The sequence below is a fragment of the Apostichopus japonicus genome, chromosome 12 (genome assembly GCF_037975245.1).
Source record: "Apostichopus japonicus isolate 1M-3 chromosome 12, ASM3797524v1, whole genome shotgun sequence".
Taxonomy (NCBI): domain Eukaryota; kingdom Metazoa; phylum Echinodermata; class Holothuroidea; order Aspidochirotida; family Stichopodidae; genus Apostichopus; species Apostichopus japonicus.
The window spans coordinates 29208537-29227060 of NC_092572.1; the positions used below are offsets into that span (position 1 = coordinate 29208537).

The window sequence follows — 18524 nt, forward strand, 5'->3', positions numbered from 1 at the left end:
CAATTATTGTTGTGATTTTCCTGTTTCCTTTTGCTTTCGTTGTAATACTCTTGTAAGGCTCTTAGGTATCTGGAGTTGCTCGGAAATATATATATATATATTTTTTTGCAAATTTCCAAAATACGACAATATGACATCCTACCTATTCAGCACTGTGCTAAGCGAATGGCCAAACCACCTCGACGTGTATGTCACCTGTTAATGGCTTGAAATGGGCTAAGAATAGTTACTCAAAATATCCATCTCAAAAAGCATGTCAGACAAACCATTCAACTTCAATCTTTACCAATGTGAAAATTTTAATTACATACTGTATTGCCTACATTCCGACATTATTTTGTACTTATTTTCAGTGTTATACCGTTTATGAACAAATAGAAATGTTACGAACTTGAAGTTAAACATACCTATTCGTTGCCTATTTAACTCCATTCAAGTTCAATTACAAAATGTATGCTCAGGCCAATCAAACTGAGAAGCAAATTGTACCAACGTAACGTGTTTAAAATTACTCTAGAATTTTACCAGATTGATGTAAAGAAATAATAACAACTAGAAATTAGTCCAATATAAAATACAACATTCTCTCTTTAAATAGCACATACCTTCCAAACAAATGCCGATTTCCAGCAAATTGAAAGTTGTAAACTAAGCTACGCATTTTTGCAAACCGATGGTTAAGCTACATTTCCCATTGACTTAGTGTGGTTTTTAGGCTAACATGTGGTCGAAGGTTGCAGTATTTCATGGATATTTTAGTTCTAGCTAACTGCGTCACAACTTCAGCGAATAAAGAGATGCTAAGGCTAGATTTTCCCGTTGACTACGTGTGGTGTTAGGGTACAATGCGCGACGAAAGCAGCAAGGAAAGTATGTTAAAAAGCTACGCAAAGTATTGTTTTTTTTTTTTTTTCTTTTTTTGCAAAACGATGGTTGGGCTACATTTCCCATTCACATAGTGTGGTTGTTAGGCTAACATGTGGTCGAAGATTGCAGTTTTTACGAATATTTTTATTTTTTTTATTTGCAACACAACTAGGGCGAATGAGACAGATGGCTAGGCTAGATTTCCTTGTTCACTTAGTGTGAAGTAAGGCTACCATGTGGTCGGAGATTTCTGGGGATTTTAGGCTATTGTAGCTGTTACTGAAATTGCTTCGTGAAGGCCGTAATTTGCCAGTGACTTGCGGGAAGTTCCCGGTGATTGTGCGAGACCCTCCCGCACTGCTTCAAATTTGATGCGGGATTGTGAGAACTGTTTGCGCGATTCGCGCTGCTAAAGCAAACGCATGTCACAATTAATTTTACACAGACACCTGACATAACGAGGGCGATTTTCTTACAGTTCTCTTTTCTTTATCGCACTCGTAATTGTGCTTTAGGAGGGCTTTTTTAGCACTTGCGAGGGCGAATCGCCCGTCGCCCCCGCTCATTTGAAACCCTGTCCAGCACATTCGTTAATTCGCGAAATTGGTATTGTTACCATGCTTACTATGCCGAGAAATATGAAGTCACTAACCACGAGGGAAGCAAAATAGGCGATCCTGGCAGCATAATTTGATGAAATTACACTGTGAAAGACATATAGAGGGTGTCTTTATTTTAATATTTCGTAGTAAAAGAACAAACCTAATACATCAGTTGATATTTTCAACTTCCATATGTTTTTGAATAATATTTATCACCATCCATATGTTTTTGAATAATCGGTAGGACATAACTCCCATTGAGAGGTTCCGACGTGGTTGATATTTGGGAGAAGTTGTGAATGGGGTAAGGGATTGTTTCCACGGTCATGTAATTGACGGTCAACAAAGGTCAATTAGGGGTCAAAAACTAGTATTTTACCATTAACTTGAAAACAAAATGTCTGTTAAGGTTGGGTGTTATGCTATTGTAATCCATTAGTCGACCCGCATCTAGGTGACCTTTGACCTCAATTTGACCTCCGGTGACCTTTATCAGTTTCTTTGGTTATTCAAATTTTCGTGGCTATAATCGGATCTCTAAGGTACCTTCCGATCAAAATTGTCCTTGGTTGAACTCTGTGCGACCTTTGTGTGCGAAGTTATCAGAGGTCAAGTTTTTTTTTTTAATTAGTTCATGTATATCAATTTGTATCAAGTGATGTATATCCCATTAAGCCGATCAGAGGTCGATACCTACAGTAGCTGCTTTGACTTCATTTAGTGTGTGTGGATCTTCTGTGCGAGTAACCAGAATCTTACTCTCTTATGTGGAGCCCAAGAGAAGTTCAAGTCTCAGATGAGCTGTTGGTTAAATCTCAAACATCAGGTTTCAGAAATCTTCTGACCAAGGCTAGTCTAAAAGGACAGTTATTGATGTGATTAGTTGATTTACTAAATCAATGGATTTATTGTTGTTTCTCTCTTCCATAGGCATCCATGTTGACCTTCAGCCATCTCAAAGAAGAACTGTCTTCAAAGCTTACCCAAACTGACTGTGGGAATTTAGGCCGCTACTTTTCACTACCACCCGATCAATTGAAGACCATTATTACAAGTCCTTTGTACTCCAAGAATTTTCTGCTTGCCCTTGAAGAGAGAGGATACATACACCCTACAAATATGAATCGATTGACTGATGCATTCACTGAGCTGAAGATCAACCGTACTTACTTACTAGCAGAGACGTACATGAAGCTGAGAGGTAGGCCCCTAATCAATAGCTCTCTTGTAATGTGTTGTTGCTTCACCATTTGTACTTCCATAATGCACTTACTTAAAAAGCCATACCCCTCCCCCAACTTTCCCAATCCCCCTCCCCCTTCCCCACCCCCTAACCCCAGAAAGATCCCACTTGAAGTATTGATACAAAACACAGGTGGTGATTTATTCTAGATGCTCTCAACCAAAATGTGCACACCAAAACATAATATATATATATGTACATTTGTACAAGTGAGCAAAAGTCGCCCTGTGCCATGTTGTGAATTATGCATTTATCAGTGTGCCTGTACGTCTCTGTGGATATTTAACAAAACTGGAAACTTAATTTAATGTTTTACCTTTAACATTTCAGATCAAGACACTGAATACGGTAAATTCCTCGCCGGCCTCTCTGCTCATTTGACATTTTCCATAACAGTGAAACTGTGTGATAACTTTGAAGTTACTGATAAGAACAAGAAGACAGTTATCTCCAGTCAGAATCCAGGACTCTCCTTTCTCCTGACAATTGATAAGATGGGTATCATTAATCCTACTGATGTCAGCAAATTAGAGACACCTTTAGAGGAATATCGTCTTTTCCAGGCAGTAGCTAAGATACACGAATACCAGTCCTTGGTACTTTCTGACAAAACAAAGGCACAAGATGAAGGTATTGTAAATTCATATGTATGTGACAAACTTTTATTCTCCACTGGTACAAGTGTTGGCCAGTTTTAAGGATCATTCCAGACTTAAGACTTCATAGCTCAAAACAGTTAAACACACACAATGCACTCATTATCTAAAAATCATATGTGTTGATTACAGGATATTTTAGTGATAATGAAAACTGAGATGTCAAAATATGTTTTGAACTGAAGCACATTGAGTAACTCACTGTTTCATAGTATTGTATGTTGTTGAGAAATATGATGATGTAAGTTTTCACTTTATTATAATGAGTGCATTGTTCTGCTGTATAATCTGTGATGTCATACAGTGACTATACCAACAGCTCTTTCTTCTGTATAATTAAAATTATAATATAAATCATTTGGAAATGATTTAGCCGTGTCCCAGGGAGCTGCAGTTTGCAGTGTACTCAAATGACTTCACAATTAAACAATGCTCCTAATCATTGAGGAGTCCTACTTTATCAGTGACAAATAAATAAAGAATTTATCAATAAATATTATATATATATATATATATATATATATATATATATCACATAATATACTTAACTAAACTACCGCACTGTCGCCATGGCAAACGTAAACACACACACCTGAAGCCGAGATAGCCTGTGTTGTCCAGTTGCCTGATGATCGGTGCGCGAGCCTTACCTGTGAAACTCCGAGTAGCAGTATGATGGTAGTTTAGTTAAGTATATTATGTGATATTCTAGCTCTGCCTTGGCATAAAGCACTCTTTGTGAATATTGGCCACCATTATATGATATATATATATGTATATATATATATATATATATCTATATATCTATATATATCTATCTATCTATATATATATATATATATATATATATATATATATATATTAAAATAAATAAATAAATAAATTCTTTCCATTTATGACAGCAATCATTGTGCAATGTTTGTCTAGAGTTAAATAAAAGAAAATTAATTTTTTAATTTGGATTTTTCAATAGTGGTCATGTAGTGTCTTTGAAATTAAATTGTAGATAGACAACAGTATCTGATGGTATGAATGAAATATAATAACATTTGGGTTTCCAAATTGTTTCAGGTCTCGATATATTACACCATTTGTTTTTGCTGTTTGTGTAACTGAGTAATTTTTAATCTGACTAGCATGTTTTAGCAATTACAGTGTCTTAGTTTGTGTTGGGAGTGAGCTTCATTTACATTTGAAGATTATACTACATTAGTTGTTAATAAAAGTTACCAAAGTTACAGTGTTACGAGATTGCCCAAACTATTGGTATCAAAGCACATTCGTCTTTCAGTATGGTACATATTCTTAAATATTCTGTCGTAAATTGTAAAACATTTTAACTTGTTTCAATAGAAATTGAACTGTGCTTTATGTTTACTTGTTTTAAAGACAAAGAGAGCTTATTCCTGAAATGCTTACAACAGAAGATGAAGAGTTGGTTTGAAACCATGACTCCTGTACCCTGGATGAAGTCTTGTCAATGGAAATCAAGTGATCTCTTTATTGCCAGCCGCTTAGTCTTAACAAATTCTGGTTCAAAAATATCTAGCAGAGAAGTTGACCGAAAATGTAAGCTACACTACCGAGATATCTTTACTGATGAAAGACTAAAAGCAGAGACTCGAATCATTCTGGAAGGACAGCCAGGCTCCGGCAAGACAATGCTCTCCTCTCAGTTGGCCTATGACTGGTGTTGTGGAAAGCTTATGGATATCCCAATGGTCATCTATCTGCCCTTGAAAATTGTTGATAACATGACAATTATTCAAGCTATAAAGATGTTCTACATCCGTAAAAGTATTCCCATCACAGAAGAGGATATTGAGTCTATGCTTAACAGTGGTAAAAAGAAAGTCTACCTCATATTGGATGGGTTAGAAGAATACAATGGTGTAACCAAAGAAGGAAGTCCCTCAGAGGTCATGAGAGTAATGTCAAAGGAGAAACTGTCCAACTACATTGTTATGATCACAGCTAGGACAGATTATACCAAGCATCTACCTCCAGGTCCAATGTTGAAGATAGGAAGCTTCGGTGAGGATGAGAGGAATGAATACATTGAAAAGGTCTACTCTGATGATCAAAAAAGGCAAGAAGAAGTAAAGGAATTGATTGATAATGTTCCATTTATTCTTGATCTTTGTAATGTTCCACTACTCTTTGTGTTGTTAGTACATAACATTGATAGATTAGGAAAGTTACAAGAGGGTCAGCTCGACAGGGTTACTCCTTTCGTGAAGGCCATTGTATATATTCTGTGTTCTGTACAGGATAAGGAAGACAACCAGAGTCATCTATCTAACCAGCAGCAGGAATCAGTTAGTGAAGAGGATGAGAGCAGATTAGAGAGTGAAGTATCAATAGAACCCCACATTACATTGGAGGAACTTGCCTTTAATGGCCTCTGTAAAGGAAACCAACAATTGTTTTGGCAGAAAAATTTTGTGGATAGATGTGTCAGTTATAGCAAAACATGGACAGATGCTGGGTTACTTGTTGTCGAGGAAGGAACTCCATTTAATACCCCTAGTAGAGATCTTCAGACTGACTCAGGTGGTGGAAGTCCCCAGACTGATACCATAAGTGATGAGCCTAATGTTACTACAGAGAAAAAGGAAGGGCTATCCCTTGAACCTGATCTTTTGGCATCTGTCAATAAATCAGAGAGTAATCCAATATTGGAATCAACAGAGGAAAAATCAGAACCCTTACTGAACAGAAAAACTCCGAAATATATCTCGTTACAGGTCAAATTCCTTCATAAGTTAATCCAAGAGTGGTTTGCAGCAAAGTATTTAGCCCGCCTCTTCTGGGGTTACAAATCAACTGAACACCATTACAAGTATCAATTGTTCAGAGAACACTTGGTTAACATAGACCCAGCTGATCTTCATTATGTCTTGCGCTTCACTTGTCACATCTGTCCTCCCAGCTTTCATGTCATTGCCAGTTTTCTAATGAGAGACTTTAAAACAGGAGATGGTGAGATTCCTGAATATATCATGAACTGCATCTGCCTCTGTTTTGCTGAGTATGATGGTTACAAAGGACATAAGGTCAGGGACATTGTCACAGAGATCTGTAGAAGTGAATCCGTCAACTTCAGCTCTGAAGATAGTCGACTGCTGCTGAGATCAAAGGTTTCTATGCTCACCTTTGCTTCAAAGTCACAGGTAAATACAAAGTTCTTTGCTCAAATACACAGCAAACCTCTGCTTATATCCCGATATCTGTGATACATCATCTGAAGTGTGCATGAATACAACATTGAATTTTTCCAGTTCCGTTATCATATGTTGAACCATCTATTTAATTTACAAGATCAGTGTATCGTAAAGTGCACATTTCGTCAATGGTATTAAAGAAAGGTTGGCTAGTAATCAATCCTTAGTGTTGCTTTAGGATATTGTGATGCATGGGACAACTTTAGCTGATTTTGTGCACTACATGCCACATACTACAATTTTCTTATCTTCAATAGCACACACAATTAATCTTAATGTCTTTCTTCAGTTTTCCACTTGTTATTGTTGGGTACTGTTTTCAGATTGACATACTACAATATCTTTGAATCATTCTCCAGATTCCAATTAAATGTCTGAAGCTTTCAGATGTTGTGGAAAAAATTACAGAGAAAGCCCTGATCTTGAAGGCTGATGTCTCGCTGGGAGTTTTGAATACCCTGAGGGCTATTGAAGTGAATCGGTGGGACCAGAAGCTGATTAAACAAGATTATGAAGATCTCATTAAATTCATTATTAACAATGAAAAGGTTGAAGTAGCACGGTGAGGACTAATTCAAAGTCGGCAAACCAAACTAAAGCTTTCACTCTATGTGATATTGAAAATAAGGTTATATTGGAATGTGTGATTTATAGAGCTAATAGAAGAACATTCAGCAGAAATATCTCCAAGCATCTTATATCTATGAACAATGGGAACCATGTAAAAAGTTTGGCTTTCTCACTGCATCATTACTTTTTCTGACATTCTGCTACATCGAGATTACCTAGCCATAATTTACTTCACTCCTAGCTTACCTGTCTCCCCACAAGCTTAACTCATTCTCATTCGATCATGTCCAGGGTGAACTGGTAACCATATTAGCACTCTTCAACCCATGATGCGTAGAAGTGTTATCGTGGACAGAGCATCATTTGTCTTTTTGATCTGCATATTATTAAGTTTTAGTATCATTATATCAGTATTCTTTGTATTAAAATTGCCAGTTAAAGCTCTACTCTTAAATGGTAAGTTCTCAACTGCTCTCACTATGATGAGAGCTCATTAAAAATCTAGGTTCATCAGTTCCAAAGCTGAAAACCTTGTAACAAACCTACTTAACAGTGATAGTATCTGTAAAATGTACACTAGGTTAATAGGTGCCCCCTACTTAACATGAGATCAAAGGTCATTTGAGGTCACCGATATGAACATCTTGTGTATATAGGTGATTCCAAGAGTTGGTCTCAATTCTCCTTGTACAAAATACAGTACTTATTATTATATATAATTGTAGAAAACTTACATTTTCCTAAAAATTAAGGGCTTATGCCCTCTACATACTTCTTTCTTTGTTAATTTATGTAAATTTAATTAACTTAATTTATCTAACAATTGGGTCATTCCAAGAATGTTTAATTGCTGATAAATGGGACCTCAAATGTCAACAAAACGCCATGGTGGCGACAAATTGCGGAATTTCAAAGTGTGATAAATCGGCCAATTGTAAAGCAATGCAACTAAAATTTTCAGCTTATTTCATGGTGGTCCAATCATACAAAAAATTTGGGAATTTTTGGAGAGGGTGCAGCAACAGCCATCCGTGATTTGACACGGAATGACCCAATTATATTTATTTCTTTTTCTTAATAAAAATCTGCACAGTGGGAGATATTTTATCGTACATTTTACTTTTTTTCTCAGCATACTATTACCAAGTCCACCGGTGGCTGTGAAAGATGGAAAAGATCTGAATAACTTACAATCCCGAAACATTTCAGGTAACATACATTCTATTTCATGAATAACAAGAGCTTGGTAATTAGATGTAACAGATATTCCTCTGTATGTGGTACAATAAAATAGCCTCATATTTTTTTAAGCTGTTTCATGCTAGTCCTGCTTCTGTTGAAAAAAAATGTAACTTAAGGTAATTAGCCCGCAAAATGGTACTACTTGTATCAACTGTTAAGCGAGATAGATTATGATAATACAGTAGCTTGGACAAGCTGAAATCAGAAAACTTAATTTCATACAGAACTAGACATATTAACAGTGATAACAATCATCACAAGGAAGTGTGAAGACAGCAATTCAAGAAGGTGTTCATTTGTTTGTGTGTGAGCGTGTGTGTGTGTGAGTGTGGAGCAGTACAGTAGATTGAACATCATCAGCTGAGTAAAATAAATTACTACAGTGAAAGGGATTATGCACAGTTAATTAACTGCATTAGTGCTCTATTTGTTCAGGAGGGAAGAAATGTTTTAGATTATATTAGTGCAAAACGTTGTGGTATTCACTAAGTTGATCGTGATGCAACGTATATGATAAGAATTAGTCCCAATATAACCTGTAACTTTGAAATGTTTTTTATCCTCAACACAGAGAAATGTGGCAACATACACAAAAATGTGTTCAATAAAATATTCCATGTGAGAGTGGCCGAGGGTTTTATTGTTATCTACTTATACTCATTTCAGTTGAATGGATCATTGGAGCAAACTTAATTCACACATTAAATGTGAAAACTGGAGAATGGATGGTGAGATGCATTATCTTTTTTTATTAAATTATTTTCATTCATTTCAGATTCTGATATTCCTTTGCTTAACCAGCATAAACTCCTCTTTGAGTTTAGCCCTATTCTTGATGCTTTCGTCAAGGCAAAAGTAACCTATGACGTGGTGTTGGCGTGCATGTACATGTCTCGGCCTCAGAAGTGGTGACATGGAAAAAATAAATTTGTGTCAGTAGTATAGTCAACCAATAGTGGACAATAGTCATCCGTTGTCCAGACAAGGGGTTGGAATAAAGCGAAATGTTCTCGGATGTAGATAATTTATTAGAAAACAAGTTTGTAAACACAATAACTCACCAAGCGTGTGGTCCACGAACTTCAAACTTTGTATGTTGATAACCGTTACAAAGATCTGGGCTGCTTTAGCTTATTTGCAATGTCAATGTCATTTGAGTTTACCTGTGGACAAAATATGCAACATTGTATTCAAACTACTGGACAACAATAGCATTGATAAATGTCATACTTGGGTGGTAGGTGCTCCATAAAGCAGCTTCGGTAGAGGTCAAAGGTCAAGTTAGGTCAACAGGAGGAAAACTCTGATAACGTTAACAAGCAGACTCAATTAATCTGGCCAGACCAATCACATAGTTGGTATGTGGGTGCCCCTCAGTAAGTCCTAGGTTACTTTAGTTATTTGGAAATTTCAATTGGGGTCAGTAGATGTCAAATTTCAAATTATTGTCATTTTGATAACTCCAGAGGTCAAAGTGGTATGTGGCTCAACCATATTAAGTGCTCAAATGTCACTCATGGTTACAATATAAAACTTGGATGAACTTCACACTTGGTATGTGGATCCAGCCTATTAAGTATAAAAACTGTCTGTGCACGGAAGTCAGTAAATGTTCTGATACAATGTAAATGTGGCAAGGAATATATAAGCCTCTTGGCTTTCTGGTTATTCCTTAACAAATTATACAAAAGTATATGTGATTCTTGTGGGTGTGTGTGTGTGAGATATGCCTGCTAAAACATAATTAACCACCGTGGAATATCAAGCATTGCATGCAGATTTTTCTGGGAAAGCTGTTGGCTGTTTTTATGATTGTGGTGGTCAGAGGTCATCTGAATCCTAGATAGTGTTTTTCTTTTAGTGTCAGTGTTACAGTAGGTTGGTGCCCCTCTTGAATACTATCCTTGTAGTATTGGCAGGGATCATATGTCATTTTAATGGCAGCAATTGTCAAAATTTATTGTAAAGCTCAACAGGAAAATATCTCTTAGAATATAAAACATTTGACTTTTTAGCCAACATCAGAAAGCTGTTTGGTCTGGATTTTGGATCATTGTGTTGTATATTGTAAGTTCTTTTAGTGATAAGTGATTATTAAAATATTTTGATGTAATGGCAAATGGAGCTTGAAATTTGTGATATCCTAGTTCCGATTAAATTTTATTGAGTTGACCTACATCAGCAACCTCATTCAATAAAAAAGAAATGACAATTCATCATGATGTAGTTTTTATCAGGTTTGTATGATTTTCCACCATATGTATTTTTGTCTTTTCTTGTCTGATGAAATCTTCATTTAGATGGAATTTAGATTACCGGGGAGGATGTCATCAAAATCATCATCACTGAAACCAACCTCTGGTGAGTTTCTGGATAATAGGATCAATCATTTAAAACTTAAAATGTTTAATTAACAAGAATTTCTTTGTTCTTGTCAAAGCAATCCCTGTAACTCTAGAATAATCTGTAATCACACTTTAAGCTGGCATACATATTTAATTCTTTACTCATTACTGGATTTCTGCTGATGAGTGACGGTTCCTTTTCAGTATTGTTATTGACATTCTTTGCAACGATGGTACTACAAGCCTTTTCCTTTCATTACATTTTACTAACTGCGCAGTAATATATTTGTGTCTTTATTGACCAGTCTTTGAACAAACTATGGAGGCTGGCCTTAAAGTAAAGTTAGTACAGGATCAATCAACTTTTGAAAACGTTATGACAATACTAGTCTCTTGAGACTGTTTTGTTCTATCCAAAAAGTGGTTTTTCCTTTTACCGCAGATTATTTGTGATTTTTTGTGAAATCCTATTTGTGGTCTCCTAGTATTAAGAAACCAAAGCTTTATTTTGACAAAAAACTTAAGTACATTGAGAAAGTCAAATTATACTGTGTGAAAGAATTATAAATCCTTGGTTAGTAGGACTTGAATGTCATCATAGCATAACGATAGGCATACTAGTCATTGCAGTAAGATTCACAATGGTAGCTAAATGATGAACTTCTACACTCAGCATGAAGAAACTAGTGTTAATGTCAGGTTAAAGAAACAAATACTGAAATAATGGTGTCAGTATGGCTGCATGGTATCAATGACACAGTGGAAAAACCACCCATGGAGCTCTAATAAAACAAATATCCACATCATTGTCTGAACTTCCCTACATGCATGATGTAGTTAACTTGCTGTTAGTCATTCCTAAGAAAATGGGAGGGTGTGCCTATACTCTCATGTCAACTTTGCCATTTCATAGTTATGTTCCAAATAATGAGGTTTGTTGCAGTAAGTGCTGAGTATTACATTTTCAAGTTTGTTAGCATTATGTAAAGAATTGTAAGACTTGTAATAATCTTGCTTTGAATAACATCAGCCACAAATATCAAACCTCCGGGAGTAATTTTAATTTGAGTATTTGTAAATAATTATGTGTAATAGTTTAGCTTGTAGACTTCTGTGTTAAGTTATTTCAGTGACAACAATATGCTTGGAACTGATAAATGCCAAAAAAAAGATCAAAGTGTAATGCATATGAGGTTGCAAGATTTAAATATATTAAAATTATCAATTTTATAAATGGAGGAACAATAGTTTTTGACAAATAAGCAGATATATGTGTCCTCATATACTACAGATACTAGCAAAGAAAAAGACCATTAAGGAGACCACTCTTCACTGAAAGCAATGTTGTAATATATTCCTGCTGATTGTCCCTGATTATTTATATTGCAGACAACTTACCTTCCAATCCACTGCAAATGGAGCTTTGGATCAACAAGGATGGAGGAGTGCTAGAGCTTCTAGATACCAGTGTCAGCTTAGAAATACCTCCTGGTGCTCTGGAGAAGGATCAGCTAATCCAGATGAGAATTATTCCATATAACTTCCAGGATGATTCTGATCTTTCATTCAGTAGTAATTCATCAGTTGTGGTTGAGCTCCTGCCTAGTAACCTGAAGCTACTGAAACCAGCAAAACTTACATTGCCTCACTGTTTGGTTCTCAAGAAAGGATGTGAATGGAAAGCAAATATATATAGCAGCCATCATAAAGAAGGTAAATTAAAATGTAAATGTCTTAAATCACTTAATAATGCGTTATGGATCCAGTACCGAAGGCTTGTTCAAAGGCGCAGTCGAAGGCTTAAAGATGAAAATATCTATGAAACATAAATGTCTTCAGTTGGGTTTTGAAACATTTAAATGAGGTGGCTTTCTTGATGTTAAATGGGTATTTGTTTCACAATGTAGGGGCAGCGATTACGAAAGTCTTCGAACCACATAGAAAAAAAGTCTGGTCTTTGGAACTTTAACAAGTGCCTGATTAGGGAACTTCAAGTCACAGGACGGTTGATATGAGCAAATATAGAACAATAGGTCAGGTGTTGCTTTTAAATTAATTGCATTTGTAGTAATATGGTTCGTTTTGACAGTCATACAGTTAATATATTAATTCCTGCATAATACAATCCATCTGTCATATAAAACAATCTTTTAATGATTACTTTGATATTTAGAAATGTTAAGTACTTTTCTGTTTTATTTTGACTCTTCAGGTACCCATCCTCTATGGGAACCACAACCGGACACACCTTACTTACTAAATCAGGGAAATTGCATAATCGAATTAAGAACTTTCAGCTGGGAGAAATTTGACATCGGTGATGAAATTGTTGAAGGGAAACGTATCGTGTTGTATGCAGCTAAACATCTGCCATCTCATAAAGCTATAGTACATATTGATGTTGGTTATTACTTGGATGTAGTAGGCGGTGAAGAGGTGAGGTTTAAATCACATAGGCTATGGTAGTAATGGTGCGTACTAGCTGGTCACATACAAAGGTTACCACAGATATTAATATTTACGATTGATTAAATTTACGCTGAGTTGAAATGATTGAATAATATCACAAACTAATACTGGCTATTATTTGAACTTAATACCCAAATGTTAAAGGAATAATGTTTATTCACATACACAATATTACAATTTTGTGTATATTGTAGATCTACCTGGGGCTCATCGAATGAGGTTAACCTTCATGCTGCTTTTTATCTCTTACATTATCTATCACAAAGAGGAGGTTATTTTACACTTTGATATATGTATACCTCTCACCTGTACATATGCATGAATCCTTCCTTTCTTTCCTTTTCTGTTTGAAGAATGTTAGTATGAACAAAGTCTCTGTGTTGCAAAAAAAGTCTGCGTTACTTTTGAAAGAAGGACGATTACCTCTTAAATTCTATTTTGTCAAAACTGAGCCGCCTTATTGGAACATTCACCCTGATGAAGAAAACCCAAAAGTATGTATGATTTTTATTTAACCAAAGTGTTCGATATTACAGTAAACCTGTCATGTTAAGACTGATGTTGACAGTTCTATTGGGGGACGTATCCTAATGATATAAGAGTGAGCACTGCTCTAATATGTCCCAAACGGCTTCGAAAGAACCACTTTAAAATGTGACAAATGTTTCTGGTAGAAATAATTTGTTTCATTTCAACAAAATTCATAAGTGATTGCTTAAATATTTTACAGCCTAAAAGAGATATAGAAAATTATTCAAAATATATAAAAAAAGGTATTTCAACTAACAGGAGTCTGTAAAACAAACTAGTTATATGTACGTGATAGCAGGCAATACCTTTTGTTCCCAATTCCAACTTGGGCATTGGCTAATGAACAATATTAATTGAGTCCATGCCAAAGGCAGGAGCAGCCTTTGTGGACATGATGACGAGTGTGTGTTAATGTAATCATAATCTATCCAAAAATCATGTTCAATATAAAGATCCAACTATAAGGTCAGTAGGTAAAAGAATTTTTTTCTTGGCCAAAGGAAGACAAAATAGGCCAAATATGAGAGTCTTGTAAACCATGTGTTTAACTGCAGAGTAAACAGTTGCGAACGTCGTGCAAATATGTGGCTCCACCTAAGTGAGTTAAAGGAACAATGCGACAAGGCAGCTGGGTGTAGATAGAAGCTCAGTGTACAGTACTCAGTCAAGTTGTAGAAACTAAAGCATGAATCAATATTGTACATAATATGTTGATATGTCATAACTATTATAAAAACAATATGCTTGTTTGTGGAGATGGAAGCTCAATTGGAGGTTAAATTTTTAAAAATGATAACACCAAATGTAAAACTTTGATGTAGCTCATGCTAATAGGTAGGACCACATTGCTGTATTAAATACTCTCGTAGAAGTTGTAGCATGGAATCACCATGCCTGTTGGCAGTCTGGTTTACCTGTACTGCCGACATATATAGTTGCTATAAATATGATAGTAACATTTAAATATTGTGAATATCTTTATTCATTTTCAATTTAATACCTTCCTTTCTTACCCCAGGATATACCATTCATTAGAGCAGCTACTTTGACTGGACATTTCCATACATTTGTATTCAATAAGAAAGGTACCATGGAGACGAACAAATGTTCATGTTACTTCAAAGCTGGACAAGAATCAGACCTTACAGACTTAACCTTTGGACTAGAGGTTTGTTATTTATCAAGATTCATGCTAATTTAGGTTACATACACATTACATTGATGTTATCAACATAGCTTCCCTCAGAATAAAAACCCAGTGACTCCAAATCTCAAAATTAGTGTTGATTACTTCATGTTTATGTTCAGATCATTGCTAAGCTTTTTGCTTATTATTTATAAAATAATTAAATACATCATACTAAGAGTATCTGAAGGTTTAATCCTAACAGGATCTTCAGAGGCAGACATAGAGGAAAGGGAGGAAAACAGATCAAGCAGACATTTTTTACATACATGATAAAGTTGTTTGGGCACTAGACAATAAATGGGGTAAAATTATAACAATAGGCAGTGAAATAAAATGACGTAGGAGGTAAAAGGATTACTGAAGATGAAATTGGATGAAGCATGTAAACCATGCAGTGGACTATATTTAAGAAAAATAGTCAGGAAAAGATCATTTAAAAAAAATCAAGTAAGAAATGATGAGTCTATAAGGTGGCAACAAAGAGATTAAGCTGAAAAGGGACTGCTATGTTGCTTAATGATAGCTGATCTGATGAGATTATTTTGTGTGACAAGAGTGCTAATGGCACCTCCAGCTTAATTGTATCAGTAATTGTACACAGGAAATTAGCTGAATCATGGGCAGTGCAGTTCACCCCAATTGGTGAAATCAAATCAAAGTTGGAATATTATTTCACTGTGTCATTATGGATCCAGTTCCATTTGTTTGAAGCACATATCTAATTGTTACAAGTACTATACTTATACCAAACAAAAATTATTATTTGTGATGATGTATGTGTATTGCAATTATTTAAATATTTTATCGTACTGTTTAACTGAAATGTGTATCATAGACTGCTGTATTGAGGCCTTCTATGATTATGGAAAATAAATTAAGTTCCAGATGGTGAGTCCATTATGTTTATACTGTGAATCAACAAATATTTGAAGATATACAGGTTGCTTGTTTCATAATATCTTTTAGATTTATAAGAACTCCAGTAAACACTGATAACTAAGATGATTAAGTGAGTGGAATTTTCTAAAATGTCTATATACGGTATATGCAGAGGCAGCACCATAATTTGCAAAGTGGAGAGACAAGTGGAAGTAAACAGACGGTTGGGGAGAATTTTGAAGTGTAAAAAAGGACCTTTGTAAAGTGGACATCACAAAAAACTTTAGGGGCTTGAGAACATGTCATACCCCCCTCCCCCAGCTTCATAAGTGACCCAAATTTAGTTATGAAACATTTTATTTTGCATTAAATAAAATAAAAAATTGGGGTCATACTGTCCATGGTCGTACATTCATCATTTTTAATTGTGGGATGTTGATTGATTTAGAAGCCAAATTTGTTGCATATTGACTGCAGTGACTAGCAATTTTAAGGACAATATATATGTGAGAGGAAATGACGATAATTCTGCATCTTTTTAGCAATCAACAAAAAATAACTTAAACAGGAGTGATGAAGGACACGATTCATAAAATCTCACCCAACTAATGTTAAACCTTCTTTCTCCTGAAAAACTCGTAATCATATTAAACGTATGAAGCATGTGGGAACTTGCATACAAGATATACGTGATTTTTTTTATTACGATGCCTGGGCTCAGTAACTATTGCATTCGTGTTGGCGTGTGTATATGTGTGTGTATGTGACAGGTGGGTTGTAAGTACATGGAAATTCATCAAAAACAGCTTGTAAACATGATATCTCAACAAAGACAAGTTGAATCAATGTCAAACTTGGTAGACAGGTGCCCTATGATGTGTAGATGTGCCCTATTGTTAGTGTCTTCCTTCTCATGAAAATATATGAGTGGGCAGGGCTTGCCATAAATTTCTTTAAAATGTCAATATCTCTGCAACCGTAGATCCCATTTAGTTTATACTTGGTATAGTGTTGTAAGTACAGAGTATGTACATTGTTAGGGGGCCAAGATACTATGAATTGCGGAGACGAACACAACATAAATAAGAGAAGTAGTCTTTAAAAATTAATCTAATCAGTGTCTCTTGGTGAAAACAACAACTTAACAAAAGTACAATACATACTGGTACTTTAACGTTAACTTAGTGCGGTCCTCCGGTTTGCCAGCTGCCATTGGGCTCCTCGTTGGGTGGGGGGGGGGCACACTCAGGGAAGTCTTTGTTCCCTAAAGTTACCAAGATGGTATGTCCGTAACCTTCAGGAAGGCTTAGAGTAAATAACAGTTCAGGAAGAGAAAATGTCCAAAAGATAACGGGACCAAAAAGTGGTAGCAAAAGAGAAGAAAGAGTCAACCACAGACGGGTTGGTATTATATAGAAAGGCCGGAACAGAAAGGTGTTTCTTCAGTGGAAGACATACCTCAAAACTATTTTAATGTGGTGTGACGGACATGCTGGTGCCACTCAGAGAAGAGAGCAAGCCACTACTTGGAAATTAACTTATACCATTCACTGATTGTGCTATACGTTACCAAATTAGCGTAATTACACCACTTAAAACATACATAATGTTCAGCAATTAGTGTGGCAAACTGCTGCATCATAACAACATGTTCTTTGCAACAACAATCTTTACCCTGTTAATATTCATGGTGGGTGGGCCTTAATGGGGAAATTCACAAAAGCTTCTAAACATATCTCAAGAACCACAAGTTGAATCAATGTGCTACTGGTAGATAGATGCTCCGTGGTGAGTAAATTTGCCCTATTGTTCTTGGTTCTTATCTCATGAATAATGATGAGTCTGTGGGGCTAAACGTAAATCTTGGTTCACAATGGTATGGTGATGTTGCTGACATGACGTCTCCAACTCTAAGTCATCAATATTCTTCAAATTGCAACAAATGGCTTTTAAAGACAAGGCAATAATCAAATGTTCCATATTTCATCCTTGGCATATAAGGTTTATCACAATAAATTCATACAAACAACCGTGTTGTTTTTCGTGTGCATAATATAAAATTCTTGATCACAGCTGACACACATGTTTGCAACTGGAGAAGCATACCAGCGGCACAATGTTGGTTCACAAGTCAACTTTTGGAGATAACACACAATAAATTATGCTAAATACTGAGCACAACTTTCCACAGTTTCAACAACTGTCTAATTGTGCATAGAGTCTTGGGTACAGCATCAGTTTCTTTGAGAGTGCACAGTTTTTTGTGAGTGTGCAAACTGAGTAGCAGCATACAATTTGTACTGACCAAGTTTTGGGATTCAGGTGTATGATTCAATTTCTTCCCCTCAAAGAGTGTTTATGTTGATCAAATAGTCCCAATAAACTTAATTGATATTCCCATGTTCATTGGATCCTTTGTTCCCTTGGAGACTTAATTTGTTGGAAATGCACAATGTAAATGATTGACTATGCATATCTGCCCCCTCCCCCCCCCCCAAAAAAAACTTCCTTTCACCCTCACATACCTGCATTCCAAACTAAAATCCCATGTACTGCCTTAAATCAATATTTAAATTGCTATTCTGGTAATGGCATTGTCCTGTCCTACAACACAGTGTTCTTTTGTACTCTTTCGCACCCTTACCTATAATTTAAACGTTCTTGAGCTTTGAATTGCTAGATGCAAATCAACGTGGGAGAAAGAATG

At 35.7% G+C, this 18524-nt stretch overlaps 2 protein-coding genes across 6 annotated transcripts in view; both read left to right on the top strand.

The window, feature by feature from the left end:
- The window catches only part of LOC139977169 (uncharacterized), a 216882-nt gene that overhangs the window by 183882 nt on the left and 14476 nt on the right, over positions 1 to 18524 (top strand). The gene's annotated exons all lie outside the window — the stretch shown is intronic.
- The window catches only part of LOC139977164 (uncharacterized), a 371700-nt gene that overhangs the window by 17566 nt on the left and 335610 nt on the right, over positions 1 to 18524 (top strand). The window contains exons 4-14 of one of the 5 annotated variants that reach the window (XM_071986361.1): positions 2400 to 2670; positions 3043 to 3342; positions 4758 to 6541; positions 6952 to 7154; positions 8295 to 8371; positions 9071 to 9132; positions 10705 to 10765; positions 12139 to 12462; positions 12962 to 13185; positions 13572 to 13712; positions 14768 to 14917. In XM_071986361.1, the coding sequence (XP_071842462.1) occupies positions 2400 to 2670; positions 3043 to 3342; positions 4758 to 6541; positions 6952 to 7154; positions 8295 to 8371; positions 9071 to 9132; positions 10705 to 10765; positions 12139 to 12462; positions 12962 to 13185; positions 13572 to 13712; positions 14768 to 14917 (3597 nt within the window). The remainder of the gene's footprint in view (positions 1 to 2399; positions 2671 to 3042; positions 3343 to 4757; positions 6542 to 6951; positions 7155 to 8294; positions 8372 to 9070; positions 9133 to 10704; positions 10766 to 12138; positions 12463 to 12961; positions 13186 to 13571; positions 13713 to 14767; positions 14918 to 18524) is intronic. The other 4 variants (XM_071986364.1, XM_071986362.1, XM_071986363.1 and 1 more) reach the window with 4 other exon arrangements.